This window comes from Lagopus muta, chromosome 9 (assembly GCF_023343835.1).
Source record: "Lagopus muta isolate bLagMut1 chromosome 9, bLagMut1 primary, whole genome shotgun sequence".
Lineage (NCBI taxonomy): Eukaryota > Metazoa > Chordata > Aves > Galliformes > Phasianidae > Lagopus > Lagopus muta.
In genome coordinates, this window is record NC_064441.1 from 18,721,462 (window position 1) to 18,734,313 (window position 12,852).

A 12,852-nucleotide genomic window follows, 5' to 3' on the forward strand; every position below is an offset into this window, starting at 1 on the left:
CTGGAGCAGAAGCTCTCAGGCTGTGCTCATGTCAACACTCCATCCTCCAGCAGTGTTCCGGTGGACCCTGACCTCAGCCCCATGCAGGGCATCACCAGAGGAGGACGTGGTCCTGGGTGCCAATTTCTCAGTTGAGCCCTGCATGTAGGAAAAGCCCTTGGGGTTTGCACTGCACTGAGAGCTGAGCTGTTAGAGGTTGATGTGGTCTGGGACCCAGGGAACCCTCTCAGGTACCTCCTCCTCTCCTAGCTCATCCTGGTCTGCAGAAGTTCCCTCCTCCAGGCTCGACCCCTTCTGCCCCTGCCATCCTGCAGCTCCAGGCTCTGCAGTCAGAGCTCCCCCAGTCCCTTTGCAGGCAGTCACACTGCCCCTGGAGGTTCCAGGTTTCAGAGTCCTGAGCTAGATGCCTGGAATGCTCAGGAGGCTCTGGGTTTCAGGGCATCGGCATAGCAGGAGAAGGTCCCATCCTCACACCTTCCTTGCAGCCCCCGCTGGTCCTGCAGAGCCCAGGGGTGACCATGCAGTCTGGGGGGCCATGAACCAAAGGAAGAGCCCCTGGTACAAGCAGAGCAGCTTCAGTAGCCACAGCTTGTGGGGGGTGCAGCAGTTTATTTGAGCTCTGGTTAAGCAAAAGATGCCCCCAGATAAAGGCAAGGAAAAGCATCCCCAACCCTGTGCAAAGGGCTGCACAACCAGCATCAGACCGGGCAGTAGATGCTAGTGATGTGCCAACACACATCTCCAAATCCCTTTGAACAAGTGCCAGTGTCAGGGTGGCCTGCCCTGCCACCTGCACTGTGCTGGCAGTGACACAACACCTGCCTGCCAGCTGCAGCTGCAGCACATATCCGTGGCTTTGCACGATGTACACACATTGCTCAGCCTGCACACACAGCCTGCAGCCAGACACAGAGTGTGGGGCAGCATCAGGCCCACGGGCCCTGGCACACCGTGGCCCCAAGCATTGGGCAACCAGAGCCAGCCTGAAGCCAGCATTTCCCCAACTTCTCATACATCATTTCCTCCCAGCACCATGCACCCGATCCAGCGGCACGTGTTCTTCTCAGGCTTCTTCTCCCCTGGCTTTGCACGAGCTCCAGCCACCATAGCAGAGCTCTGGGACCCTTGGCTGGAGATGGCTGACCAGGGAGCTCCCACCCTTCTGTCCTGTGGCACGCACAGCCCCACGGGTACTGCAGCTGTCTCCAGGCTCTCAACGTGCCTTGGTCCGTCCTCACCTCAGTGGCCAGCCCACTCACATCCTGGCAAGGAGCTGAGTGTGCTTCAGGCACCTCAGGTGGTTTTCAGCTTGAGCACCTTGGAAAGGGGCTCCTTGGCACTGGAGTAGAGGAGGTAGGAGCCCTCTGTGGTGTTAAATGCCTCCCAGTCTCTGCAGCCAACAGTGGGAAGGTGGTGAGCTGCCACGAAGCCTTCGTAGCCTTGCCACCTGTGTGGGAAGGACAGTCAGCTGGGGGCCTTACACCTTCTTTTATCATCCCACAGTGGTTTGGGGGTGGGAGACACCCCTTGTGCCTGGAAGCTTGGCGGAAGTGGGGAGCAGAGGCAGCAGGATCCCCCTGTGCCCATTCTGTGCCCTCTCCGGACCATCACCTTGCTGTACCCATGTCCCCCCACTCCGCCCAGGCACATTCCAACTCCTGGGCTGTGCCAGGTTTGGCAGTGAGCTCACCCTACCCCAGCCATGCAGCAGTACCTGTAGATAATGCTGTTAATGGAGAAGGTGAAGCCATCAAAGGAGTTTGCTACCACCAGAAAGTAGTCATCTCCAACCGAGAAGAACTCCCAGTCCAGGGCACTAGGGGATGAAGCAAGCAGAGGTGGGTGAGATGTGCTCAGCCCACACTGAGCTCTTGCACCTGGCCATCCCATCCCCATCTCGTGCTTCTCCAGCTCCACTGGGATCTGCTGCCCAGGACCTGTCTCCCATTGCCCTCCTCCACGTCCCTTTGCGCAGGCGGTGTGCAATCCCACATGAACCCTCCAGGAGACCCCTATGTATTTTGGGGTGTTCAGGGGAAGGCCATGGACTGAGCAACACCCCAGCTCCTTGCACAGGTACCTGTAGGTGAGGAGGTCCTGGAATTTGACAAACATCTGGGCAGTGATGTTCAGCTCATAGATGGAGGAGTTGATGGCATAGAAGTTAGAGGGCGCTGGGATCCTGCTGTCATAGCTATGGCTGTTAGCCACAGCCAGGAAGACTCTGTCCCCAATGTGGAAGACTTCCCAGTCAGCAGCCCCAAAAGTCTGTGGAGAAAGAAGCCACCTGAGAAGCTGTCCTGGACATATGTGATGCAAGTGCTGGGAAGCAGTGGGACCTGCTGGAGGGGCAATGGGGAGGTGACCTGCTCTTAAACCCAAGGAAAAAAGATTTATAGAATTCAGAGAATCATTAAGGTTGGAAAAGACCTGTAAGATCATCTGTAAGATCTCAACAGCAACCCACTCCACCATGCCCACTGCCCATGTCCCTTAGTGCCACATCGCCACGACTCTGGAACACCTCCAGGGGCAGTGACCCCACCACTTTCTAGGGCAGCTGTGCCAGTGCTCTTCCTGAGAAGTTTTCCCTCATATCTAAACTCCCTTGGTCAGTCCATTGCTGCCTTTCCAGAAGTCTAAGAGGATCAGCCTCTGAAATGATTCCCTGGCTTGTCCCAGCACAGAGGGGGAATGGAGAAGCAGCATTTGGCCGGTGGATGACCTTACCAGGATGGACTGGAAGAGCTGGAAAGAGCCACTGAGCCAGATGTAGATGTGAGAATAGATGTTTGTGGATGTGCCATTAAACGTGTTGGCCACGGCCAGGAAGGAATAAGGCCCAATAGCAAAAAATTCCCAGTCATAGGCTCCAGAGGTTGGGATTGTCTGGTTGGTTTCAAAGAGCCCCGTGCTGGGGTTCCACCTGTATATCACGCTGTCTATGTTGTGGTTATTCCCTGAAGGAGACAGAGATGTGCAATGAAGAGCATCTGGTTTGCAAGAGAAACGAGACCCTGCCAGGAGTCTGACTACACAATATTTCAGCTCTGGAGGGAGTGAGGGTGGTCCTTAGCCCTGCTTGATGTGTGTGTCCCCCAGAGGGCCCTTCTCTGGTGCCGGTGGAGCTGATGTCCAGCAACAGACTGGTCTAGGGCCCAGACTGGGCTTGGACTGGCTCTGAGAACAAGGGCTGGGTACCTTCTCTGTGGTTGACCACTGCAAGGAAAGCCTCTCCCTCAATGACAAACGCCTCCCAGTCCCTCGCGCTGTGCGTGGTGATCCTCTGATAGGTGACGAACTTCTCCTTCCTGTGGCTCCACTTGTATATCACAGAGAACTCCTGCCCCCTGTCATTCTGCTCAAAATTAGCCACTGCTAGGAAGATCTGAAAAAGAACAAGGCAGGACACTTCTGTTTTCTCCATTTCAGATGTGGCCCTGAGCAGCCTGTAGGCAGCACAAAGCACCCCAGGGACACAGATGGAACAAGGGACACAGTAGGGTCTGCAGAGACCCACTGAGAGGGGGCAGGGATGACGCTTTGCTCTCATTGGCCTCCACAGCTGCCCAAGGTTGGGCTGAGGACCAGCACTTTCACGGCAGGTGTGGCAGCAGCAGTCCACCCAAGTGTCCCAGGCAGGGTGACAGCAATGTCTTGGAGCTCAGTGGGGACAAGGATGCGTGGCTGAGTGTGACACTGTGCTGGTGACACTGGTTGGGGGGGGGGGGGGGGGGAGGGGAGATGGGGGTCAGGACCTGAGCCTCAAAGCTTCCCATGGGGAAAAGTTGATCAAATTATAAAAATAAAAATCACAGCTATAACAACCAGATAACAACCATAATGATAACAATGCCCTGAAAGAAAACATTTTCCAGGCCAAAAAAAAACTCCACTGCTTTTGGCATTTTGGGCTGCTTCTTCCACGTAAAGCCCAAAAACACACTCAGAAAAAGAAGGGATTTGGTTTTCTTCTAAACTTCCTCTTTGGAAACAAATGCAGACCCAATCCCCCCACCCTTAGCATGCACCCTTAGCACCCAAGAGCACCCCAGGATCCCTCCAGGTGGCTCTGCTCCCCGTGGGGGCTGCCAGCTCCCCCCATTTCCTTTCCTTATGCCCTCACCCAGCGCTGCTGCAGGTTTTCCAGCTCTTGGAAGCAGACAGTGCCCTGGAGGAAGCTGGGATGAGGCGAAGCTAATGTTGGGCACCTGATATTTGGTCCAGCCCCGAAATAACCTTCCAGGCAGCCTCACCTTTTTACCTATGGTGAAATACTTCCAGGACTGAGCTTGGTAGGTGGGGATGTTCTGATAAAGCACAAACTTCCCATCGGTCCACTTATAGATGGCTGATCCAGGGGGGCTGTGCCTGTTGGCAGTGGCTGCAAACAGTCCAACCCTTGGGATGGTGAAGACCTCAATGCCCATCGTCTCAGAGTTGGTCACCAGGTCCTGGTATTCTTCCACGTAGTCCAGCCGCTGCTTGACTGGGAGACCACAAAAAGGAGCCAGGTTCAAACTCAACAGCCCCGCAGTTGGACTTAAGCGATCCCTGTGGGTCTCTTCTAATTCAGGATAATCTATGAACATCTGGAGCCCTTTTTGCAGGGCCTGGTTGCCCCGTGACTTTGTGCAGCAAGGCCACCGCAGCTGGAAGGACGTGGGGTCACTGTTATTGCACACACTGGTGTCTCCGGTTTGTGATGAGCAATGAATCACAGAAAGGCTTGGGTTGAAAGGGACCTCAAAGATGATACAGATCCAACCCTGCTGCAGCACCCCCAGTGTGCGTGGCACAGCTCTCAGTGAGCCTGGCTGTCCTGCCTGGGCAAACAGACCTGGGTCCTGCCCCAAGGTGCTGGCGGGGTGAATCCCTGGCCTTGGAAGAGCTCCCCCTGCCCCACAGAGCTGGGTGCTCACAGCATGAGGCTGATCATTACCTTCCAGCATGGAGATCCAGGCACTGCCATCGCAGAGGTACAGCCCTCTCCGGGAGGCATTGAACCAGAACTGTGCCTTCTCCTGCTTGGTGCAGGGCGGACGGGACCCCAGGGTCACCTTCATGTTGGTACCTGGGCACAGATGGAACAAGGTAAAGGTGGGTACCCTTAAGATGGATAATGGAGGAAGAAGTGGGCATGCCACTCTGATTCTGATGGGCATCAGGGAGCAGGGGGACAGCAGAAACCTGTCTGCTCACACCTCCAGGAATCAGCAGTGTGAGCCCATCACTGCCAGGTTACCCAGGGACATCAAATCCCATCTCACCCGCTGGACCCAGTCCCGTTCTCCCTGCAGTTGTGCCTACCACCTGCCCCGGTTCCCCCACCCTTCCTCGTCTTCCTAAGCTCAAAGCAGCCCACAGCTCCCTACTGACCATGTGGGTACTTCAGCACCTCGTTGCTCACTGCCTTCACTGGGACATCCTGGAGAACCGCAGGGATGGAGAGCGCTGTGGCTTTATGGTTCAGGGCTGTGCAGATGCGAGGGGTGGCATCGGCTCCTGGCAGCAGGACGAGCTGACGCAGCAAGCCCTGCAGAACGGGATGGACAGCATATCCAGTGGGACTGAGGGATGGGAGCTGCAGGAATACATCACCCGAGCTCCCCACCAGAGGCCCATTCGCTTCCTTCTCCCCTGGGCTGCATTTTTCAGATGCCTGTTAGGTACCAAAACCTCTGCCCTGGGGCAATGGAACAGCTGGCAAGGCAGGAGCATTGGCAAGAGCTTTGTGACTTTCCCTGCCACCATGTTTCCCAACCACCGCTTGGGACTGGACATAACCCCTCTATCAGTAAGAATGTGCCATCAGCTGGCTTTGTGCCTCCAAGTGCCACCAGCCTAACAGAGGTGTCCCCACAGCCACATGCGGTGTCCCTGCCTGGGGACGTCCATCCCACAGCCATCCCGACGCCCACCAGGACCCTACCGTGAAGAAGCCTTTCCTCCTCCTCCTGTTGCCCAGGTAGAAGCTGGCTCTCTTCACTGACAGAGAAGCAGGAAACGGCGTCTCGACCACCCTGCGATGGGCAGAGGGCAGCGTCACAGCAGAGCCAGAGGAGCACCCCATCTGCTGCATCCCGCAGCCCAACCTACACGTCCTTGGGGAGGCCGCAGTCCACCGACAGCGAGAAGGACTGTCCAGAGACGGCCAGCACCAGCGTGTGCCAGCGGCTGTCGGCCAGCGAGACGTTGCGGAAGGTGACACGGTTCTGCCAGCCGCCGGCGCGCTCCGGGCTCCAGAAGAGGAAGTGCAGCTTGCTGGGCGAGTAGCGCAGCCCCACCAGCACGCCGGGGCTCTCCTCTGCCATCAGCGTGAAGATGTACTCGTTCCTCTGCGGGAGGACGCGGCGCTGAGGCCGACACGCTCCGCGCCCAGCCTCGTGCCCGACGCAGGGCCAGGCCTGCTGGCAGCGCTCACCTTGGTGGGGACGGCGAGCACCCGCAGGGTGACGATGATGGAGAACTCCTCGGGGAAGCGGTCGCAGTGCAGGAAGAGGCGCGAGGCAGGGAAGGCCAGGGCACGGGGCCTGGAGGCATGGAGCTGGAGGCCGCTCAGCCCCTGTGCCTGCAGCACCCGCACGCCGCGGGCCGGCCCGCTGCCAGGGAGCAGCTCTGCCAGCACGTCCAGCGGGCGCAGCTCTGTGGGAACACGGGCATGCAGGGTGACAGCGGCCCCAGATGCAGGCTGCCAGCCGGGCACGGGCTCTCCCAGCCCAGCCCTGCCTGCGCACACGCACACGTGCTTCCCTGGCAGAGCCTAAAAACCTTCATTAAGTAATTATCCCTTTTCCCAGAGGAGAACACAACACGCGCAGCCCCGGGGCATCATCCAGATGGAAAAACTAGCACCAGGAGACAGAGCTCTGCTTGCACACATCTGGGAAGCAGCAGCCCCTGATCCGAGCCATGGCCCTATGCTCATCACAATTCCCACCAATGGGCTTTGGGCTCCTAACTGTGCTACAGCCTGGACTGCTTGGGCTCCGGGCAGCCAGGCAGGAGGGGCTGTGAGCGAAGCTGGCCAGCACGTGTAGATGCTTTCCTGCTCAGCCTACAGTAGGGAACCTGCATTAGCAGATTGGACTAAACAATCTCCAGAGGTCCATTCCAAACCCTATGATTCTGAACTAGAACCAGTTCTGGGGGAACCACGTCCTGCCTTGGGCAGCTTGCTTCAGAAAGGATCAAAATGAAATGCATGTTTCCCACTTCACCCAGCAAAAATCACAGGCTGAGTTCAGTCCTGGGTTTGCAGAGAGGTTTCACAGCCCCAGGATGAGCCTACAAGTGGGAAGAAGGGCAGGAGGTGGGCTGGAGGCTGTGCCCACATTCAGCAGCCAAGGACACGACCTCACTGAGGTGGTTTCCTGTTGGAATCAAAGCCGTGAGTCCCACTTTCCCTCCCACATCAGTTGTTGCTACCGATCACAGCTCCCAGTGGTTTGAAAAGCAGCTGGAAGCAGTTTCACCCCAAGACAAGCCATGAGCACACCAAACCTGGGCCCAAGCACCTAAAAACCAGAAATTTTCCAAGAGATTTTGCCACCGGGAGAATGTAGGATGCATCTTTCACCCAGAGATTCACACCACCTGTGCACCCCAGCTCCGGGCAGAGGCTGGTGATGTGCCCTCATGGGCTCCGCACAGAGCGTGTTTCCCAGGGTCTGCCCTGGCAGCACAGGAGTCCTGCAAGATATCCCAGCACCACCAACCTCTGCAGCTCCCGCCCGCACCGCCAGCCCCAGCTCCTACCTGTGCAGTGCTGCCAGCTCCTGCCACCCCCGCCGCACGCCCACTGGAGGAGGACAGCCCAGAGCAGCAGCGGGGCCAACATGGGGCTGCCTTGGGGGTGCTCAGCCTTCTGGGTGCTCTCACATCATCTATCGGAGCAGGGCTAAGGGCCGGCTCTCCCTGCCCCTGCGTGGGCACTGCCCGGCTGCAGGCTGTGCTGGGCTGGCCGCGGCGCACAGACATTTAAATGGGAAGACGGCGGTGGGAGAGGAGGAGCCCCGTTCCTTCAGAGAGCTTTTATCTTGTGCCCAGCCCTCTGCAAGGCGGCTTTTGGGAGGGATTCTTTTTTTTTTTTTTTTTTCTTTTTTTTCTTTCACTTCCTTTCAGTTTTGGTGATTCATTTTTCTGAGGTCACATGGGGGAAAGCAGGACATTGGCCCCTGCCCACAGAGGCCAAGGTGGGCACCATGCTTCCCCCAAACGCACCAGGCTTTCAGCAGCAATCTCAACCTGTACTGGGCAGATCCTCCAGTTTGCTACACCCTGCACCAAGAGCCAGACCCTACGAGGGACATTTCCCTCCCTTGCAGGTGATGTCCGGTCAGTCTGCCCACACCCAGGGCACAGCTCCCAGCCTAGGGCTGGGCATCGCAGCTGGACTTGCTATGGGGAGGGCAGGGATGTGCCAAGTACCAGTTTAGAAACCCTCGAGGTTACAGCGCTCAAACAGGAGACAGCAGTGGAAAAACTCTCTGCGCACTGCGAGCGCTGCTTGGTTCCTCTTGCCACAAAGCAAGTCACTTCCATCCTCCAAACAATTGAAATTAGCTCCCCCCACCCCAAAGTTTTCCTGTAAGGCAAACTGCAGAATGGAAAGCTGACGGCCAGCACAAAACGACAAAACATCGAGAAGCAAACCAGGACTTTTTTGGAGACAAGCCACCAAAGGTGCACACGCCAACACAGCCCTCGGCCCGAACCGTACAGTGACCACTGTGCCCCACAGCCCTGCAGTCACCCCACGTGGCAGTGCTGCACATGTGTCACGTTAGCATGGCCCAGGGAGCTGGCAGCATGTGGGGACGTGCGTCAGCGGCCAGATCTGTGCGTGCTGCCCGAACACCAGCAGGGAAGGCTTTCCACCAGGACACAGCTAACACTGGGGACTTCACTGGCTAAAACACCACTGGCAGCCAAGGAGGACATCAGCAGACTCAAGGTCACAGCTGCTTCTGTGTCCTGCAAAAGCAGAGGGAAGTCAAGAGGTGGGAGAACAAACCTCATGTGCTTTTGGCGGACAGGGCTGGCTGTACAGCTTGAGGTTGAAGCTGGTGAGGAGAGGGACAGCAACAGCCCTAGAGGGTTTTCACTGTTCTTCAGCTTGGGAACCTGTAGATGATGTGCCCTGGGAAACCAACCTGCATTGTTAAACAAGGGCTTGGGAGCACCTATGCCCGTGGCTGTGCTCAGCCCAAGATCCGCTCCTTGTCCCAGCAGCACTAGGAATAGGGCTGCAAAGCTGTTCCTAAGCACACATGCACATTCCTGTGCTCACAAGCAACTGAGAGAGGACAGACTGAGACAAACAGAGGAGATGTTTGCCTAGTTCCTATGGGTTGTAAATAAAACCATGTGGCAGCGCTGAACAAAACGATCCTTGGACTTCTCCCAAAAAAGTTGGGCCATCCCTGGATGAAGAAAGGTTGAGAAGCATGTCTGTGGACAGCACATTTCAAGCAGAGCCCACATGCAGAGAACAGAGCGAGAAGGGCACCCGCATCACTGCAGGGGTCCTGCTCACAGCCTAACCGCTCCCTGGGTGCTCCAGAGGGACTCACACCACGTCCTTCACATGGATGATAGAGAAGCCCAGTGAGGATGGAATGCACGGGTTTGCTCCTTGCTGATGCTCCCAGCAAACACGAGAGACAAATCATCACGTGGGAGCAGGCAGAAAACGCAGTGCTGGCATCCCCCTTCCTCAGTTCTGCTCTTTCTTCCGAGTCAAGATCCTTTCCCACGTTCCCTGGAGCGGCTGCGGCTCCCCAAGGCCAGCCCACAGAAATCCCCACGCCAGTAAACCTGTCAGCAGCACCCGGCGACTGCGGCTGCCATTAACCCCATCCCCACCTAAAAAACCTCATTCCCAGAAATTTTGGAGGGGTTCTGCCAGGAAAGTTCTGGCGAAGAGCCACGTGGATTGCAAAAGGCACCATTTTTTAAGAATGCCACTGCAAAATCACAAAGCGCTCCGACTGCAAGCCTTGCCACCAGCTTCCAGAGGCAATTCTGGTCCCTCCATCCCATCCTGCTGCAGCATCAGCACTCCATGGGCTCCCAGACAGAGCTAGCAGCCTCCTGCCCTACATGGGAAGCTCTCAGTGTTGGCCTAGCAGCAGACAGCCACTGGGTGACAAATGGACGGAGATACCAAAGCAGGGAAGCCCCAGGACTTGTGCCCACATGCCTGGGATGTTCTGTGGCTCTGGGATGTTCCCTGATCCTACACTCACCAGCCCTACAGCAGCCGGAGATTCTCTAACCCAGGCACCAAACCTGTCCAGAGCCACTCTGCTCTGCTGCTGCAAGGAGACACCCTGCCCTGTGCCAAAAAGCAACTCACGGTGCAATTGCACTGCTTTCCCCACGGACAGCTCGTATTATTGTTAGTGATCATTCAGGCTTTGTCAGCTCAAGCTGCCCGTGTTTACAGGCCGGTGCCGAGGCACTGCCCGACATGCAAACACACTTCTTGGAAGAAGGCTGAGGGCAGCACGGTGCAGGGGCAGCGCACTCTGCCCACCCGCACAGCTCCTTCTTCTGCAGCATCCGGGGAGGGAAGGGAACAAAGAAGGAGAACAATTGCTATTGTTTCTGCAGACGTTCTCAGGGCTGGTTCCGCTGCTGCCCAGAGACGCCGGCCACACAGAGGCCCTGCTGCGCTTAGAGCTGCACTGATGGCAGCTCCCATCCCTATCCCAACCTGCTCACAGAGCTTAGCATGGAGCGCCAGGAACACAAGGGCTGGGCAAGCTGGCCACCAGGCAGCATCGGTCCTGAGCTGGCCCGATAGAGAAACCCTACTGGGCCATCCCCCCAGCAGCCAAGCATGCCCCATGCTATGCAGATTCTGCAGGGCCTCCTGGGGCTTGGCTGTACCACCAGGTCCAGGAGCCTCCTGCAAGAAACACCCAGTCCTGGAGAGCCATAGCACAGGGCAAGCCTTGCCCCCGCATGAGATTTCACCCACCTGAAGTTGTTGTCACGCCAGCCCAAATTTGGGTTGCAATTTGCCAAATTGTTTTGGCATGGGAAAAAAAAAAACCTGCTTTGGGGCAAGACAGCTAACCTGGCTGTGGGCGGAGAGACTGCCAGCAGCCGGCCCAGCATCCAAGAGCGTGGGTGCCCCACACCCCCCGGCATGCTGCATCTTGCAGCCTGCTGCTTTGAACCCACCTCCTGCAGCCCCCAGCCTCTCAGCCCACAGGTGCCCGGTTCTGTGCAGCGAGGGGAGGCTGGAGCTCACGCACGGCAGCTGCCCTGTAATAACCCACCGTCCGTATCATTACCATTAATTATATATTAACATACCCCATAATCTGCGTTGCTGCTGCAGTTCCATCCCAGGGTGTGAGCTGCTTTCAAAAGCCACAGTATGGGACTGAGTCAGCACAAATTGTGTCACCTGATTCAGGTAGTGGCGATGGACCCAGTGCTGAGCACCTTCATCCTGCTGTCAGCCATGGCCTTACTCAGAACAACATGATGCAGTGCCCTACAAGTGGATGGTGCATGGTCAGGAGCCCCAGGAAGAAATACTGCAGGAATTGCTCCTGCAAGTCTGCCCTCCTATTAAACTGCTTTATGTGAGTAAGAAGTGCTCAGTATTTACAGGTCTTGTCGCATAGTTTGCATCTTAAGAACAGTTAAACAACAAACTATGCTGAATGTAACACTGTTGTGCACCCCTGATCTCCAGCCAAGGCCACGCTGCAGGTGGCTGTGCCTCTCTGCTCTCCCAGAGGCAGAAGACACACAGCATCCTTCCCAAGACACAACACAAGTCAGAGGAAAGCAAGAACCTTCCAGAGATGCAGAGCTCCATCCTGAAGGCAGCACACTGCCTTCCTTCCATTCACATCCAGCCAAAAATAAAAAGAAAAAAAAGCAGGAGAGCACCCTCTTGATTGCTCTGCCCTGGAGCTGCAGCCCTTTCATGTGGTTCCAATGCCTCTCCCGCAGCAGTTTGCACTTTCAAAGAACGGCGTGCAGGCACACACACACAACACAATTACTGAATGGCTTGCATCCCACTGTGTGTGTTCTGACACTGCTCCTTTTGCCAAGAAGAAAAACAGCACACGCATGTATATGTAGGCATACACAAAGGCTCTCGAAAAGACACTGCTTGCATCTTTACAGCTCTGTCGAGTCTTTATATACAGATAGATAGATATAAGCCTAAGGCAAATATAACCCACAGAAAGAGTTTTTGTGTCTTTTTTTTTGTTTTAATCTTTAATACTTTGCTTGCATGCGTAACACCTGTAGCATTCTGACACTCCCCAAGGAATGTATTTTATAGTAACTGTTGCAGGCAGAAAAAAGGCAACGGCTCAGAAAATTATTGCTACTGGCTAGCATTACACACCTTGCTAGCGTGAGTACTCTTTCAAGGAGAGGATTAAGCTTTCAGGGGAGGCTATTGCAGCATCCAAGTGGCAGCTTTACAAGCAGGAAGGCCGGGGTGTTCCCCAGACAACTGTCTGTGCATGGAAACTCTCAGTGCAGGCTGCGCTGAGCTCTGCTTGAGAGCTCTGTTTTGGGGGCACTGTCCAATTCCTCCTGAGAATCTCCAACTAACTGTCCTTCCCCAATCTGACATCTGGTATCGGCACTCGGGATGATACACAGCAGCTCATGATTCACCTGTTGCCATAACAAGATGTTCCTAAGCCCAGAGACTGAGATCATCACAAAACCTTTGTTAGAGGCAAACTGAGTCACATCTGTTGGCTGCCAGATTTTTAGTTTTCTTTGAAAGATCAAGTGATTGCCATCACTAGAGACAAGATACTTGCCTGGAAAGCCCCAGCAACTGCATCAAGTCTTTCA

General features: G+C 55.9%; 1 protein-coding gene across 1 annotated transcript; it reads right to left on the minus strand.

The window, feature by feature from the left end:
* Positions 1-542: 542 nt before the first annotated feature.
* TSPEAR (thrombospondin type laminin G domain and EAR repeats) lies at positions 543-11,712 on the minus strand. The gene is made up of 12 exons (XM_048954936.1): positions 7,759-11,712; positions 6,425-6,645; positions 6,100-6,338; positions 5,933-6,023; positions 5,380-5,536; positions 4,943-5,074; positions 4,257-4,489; positions 3,202-3,388; positions 2,731-2,960; positions 2,081-2,268; positions 1,715-1,816; positions 543-1,447 (listed from the first exon to the last, which is right to left on the minus strand). Exons 1-12 carry the CDS (start codon positions 7,838-7,840, stop codon positions 1,294-1,296), a joined length of 2,016 nt encoding a protein of 671 aa, XP_048810893.1. The 5' UTR covers positions 7,841-11,712; the 3' UTR covers positions 543-1,293.
* Positions 11,713-12,852: the final 1,140 nt, after the last annotated feature.

Excerpts from the sequence above, each read along its gene's own strand:
- TSPEAR (XM_048954936.1), bottom strand. The coding sequence starts at position 7,840 with ATGTTGGCCCCGCTGCTGCTCTGGGCTGTCCTCCTCCAGTGGGCGTGC. Across the intron at positions 5,537-5,932 it reads GGAGGAAAGGCTTCTTCACG|GGCTTGCTGCGTCAGCTCGT; the intron begins GTAGGGTCCTGG and ends CCCGTTCTGCAG. Across the intron at positions 2,269-2,730 it reads AGCTCTTCCAGTCCATCCTG|ACTTTTGGGGCTGCTGACTG; the intron begins GTAAGGTCATCC and ends CTTTCTCCACAG.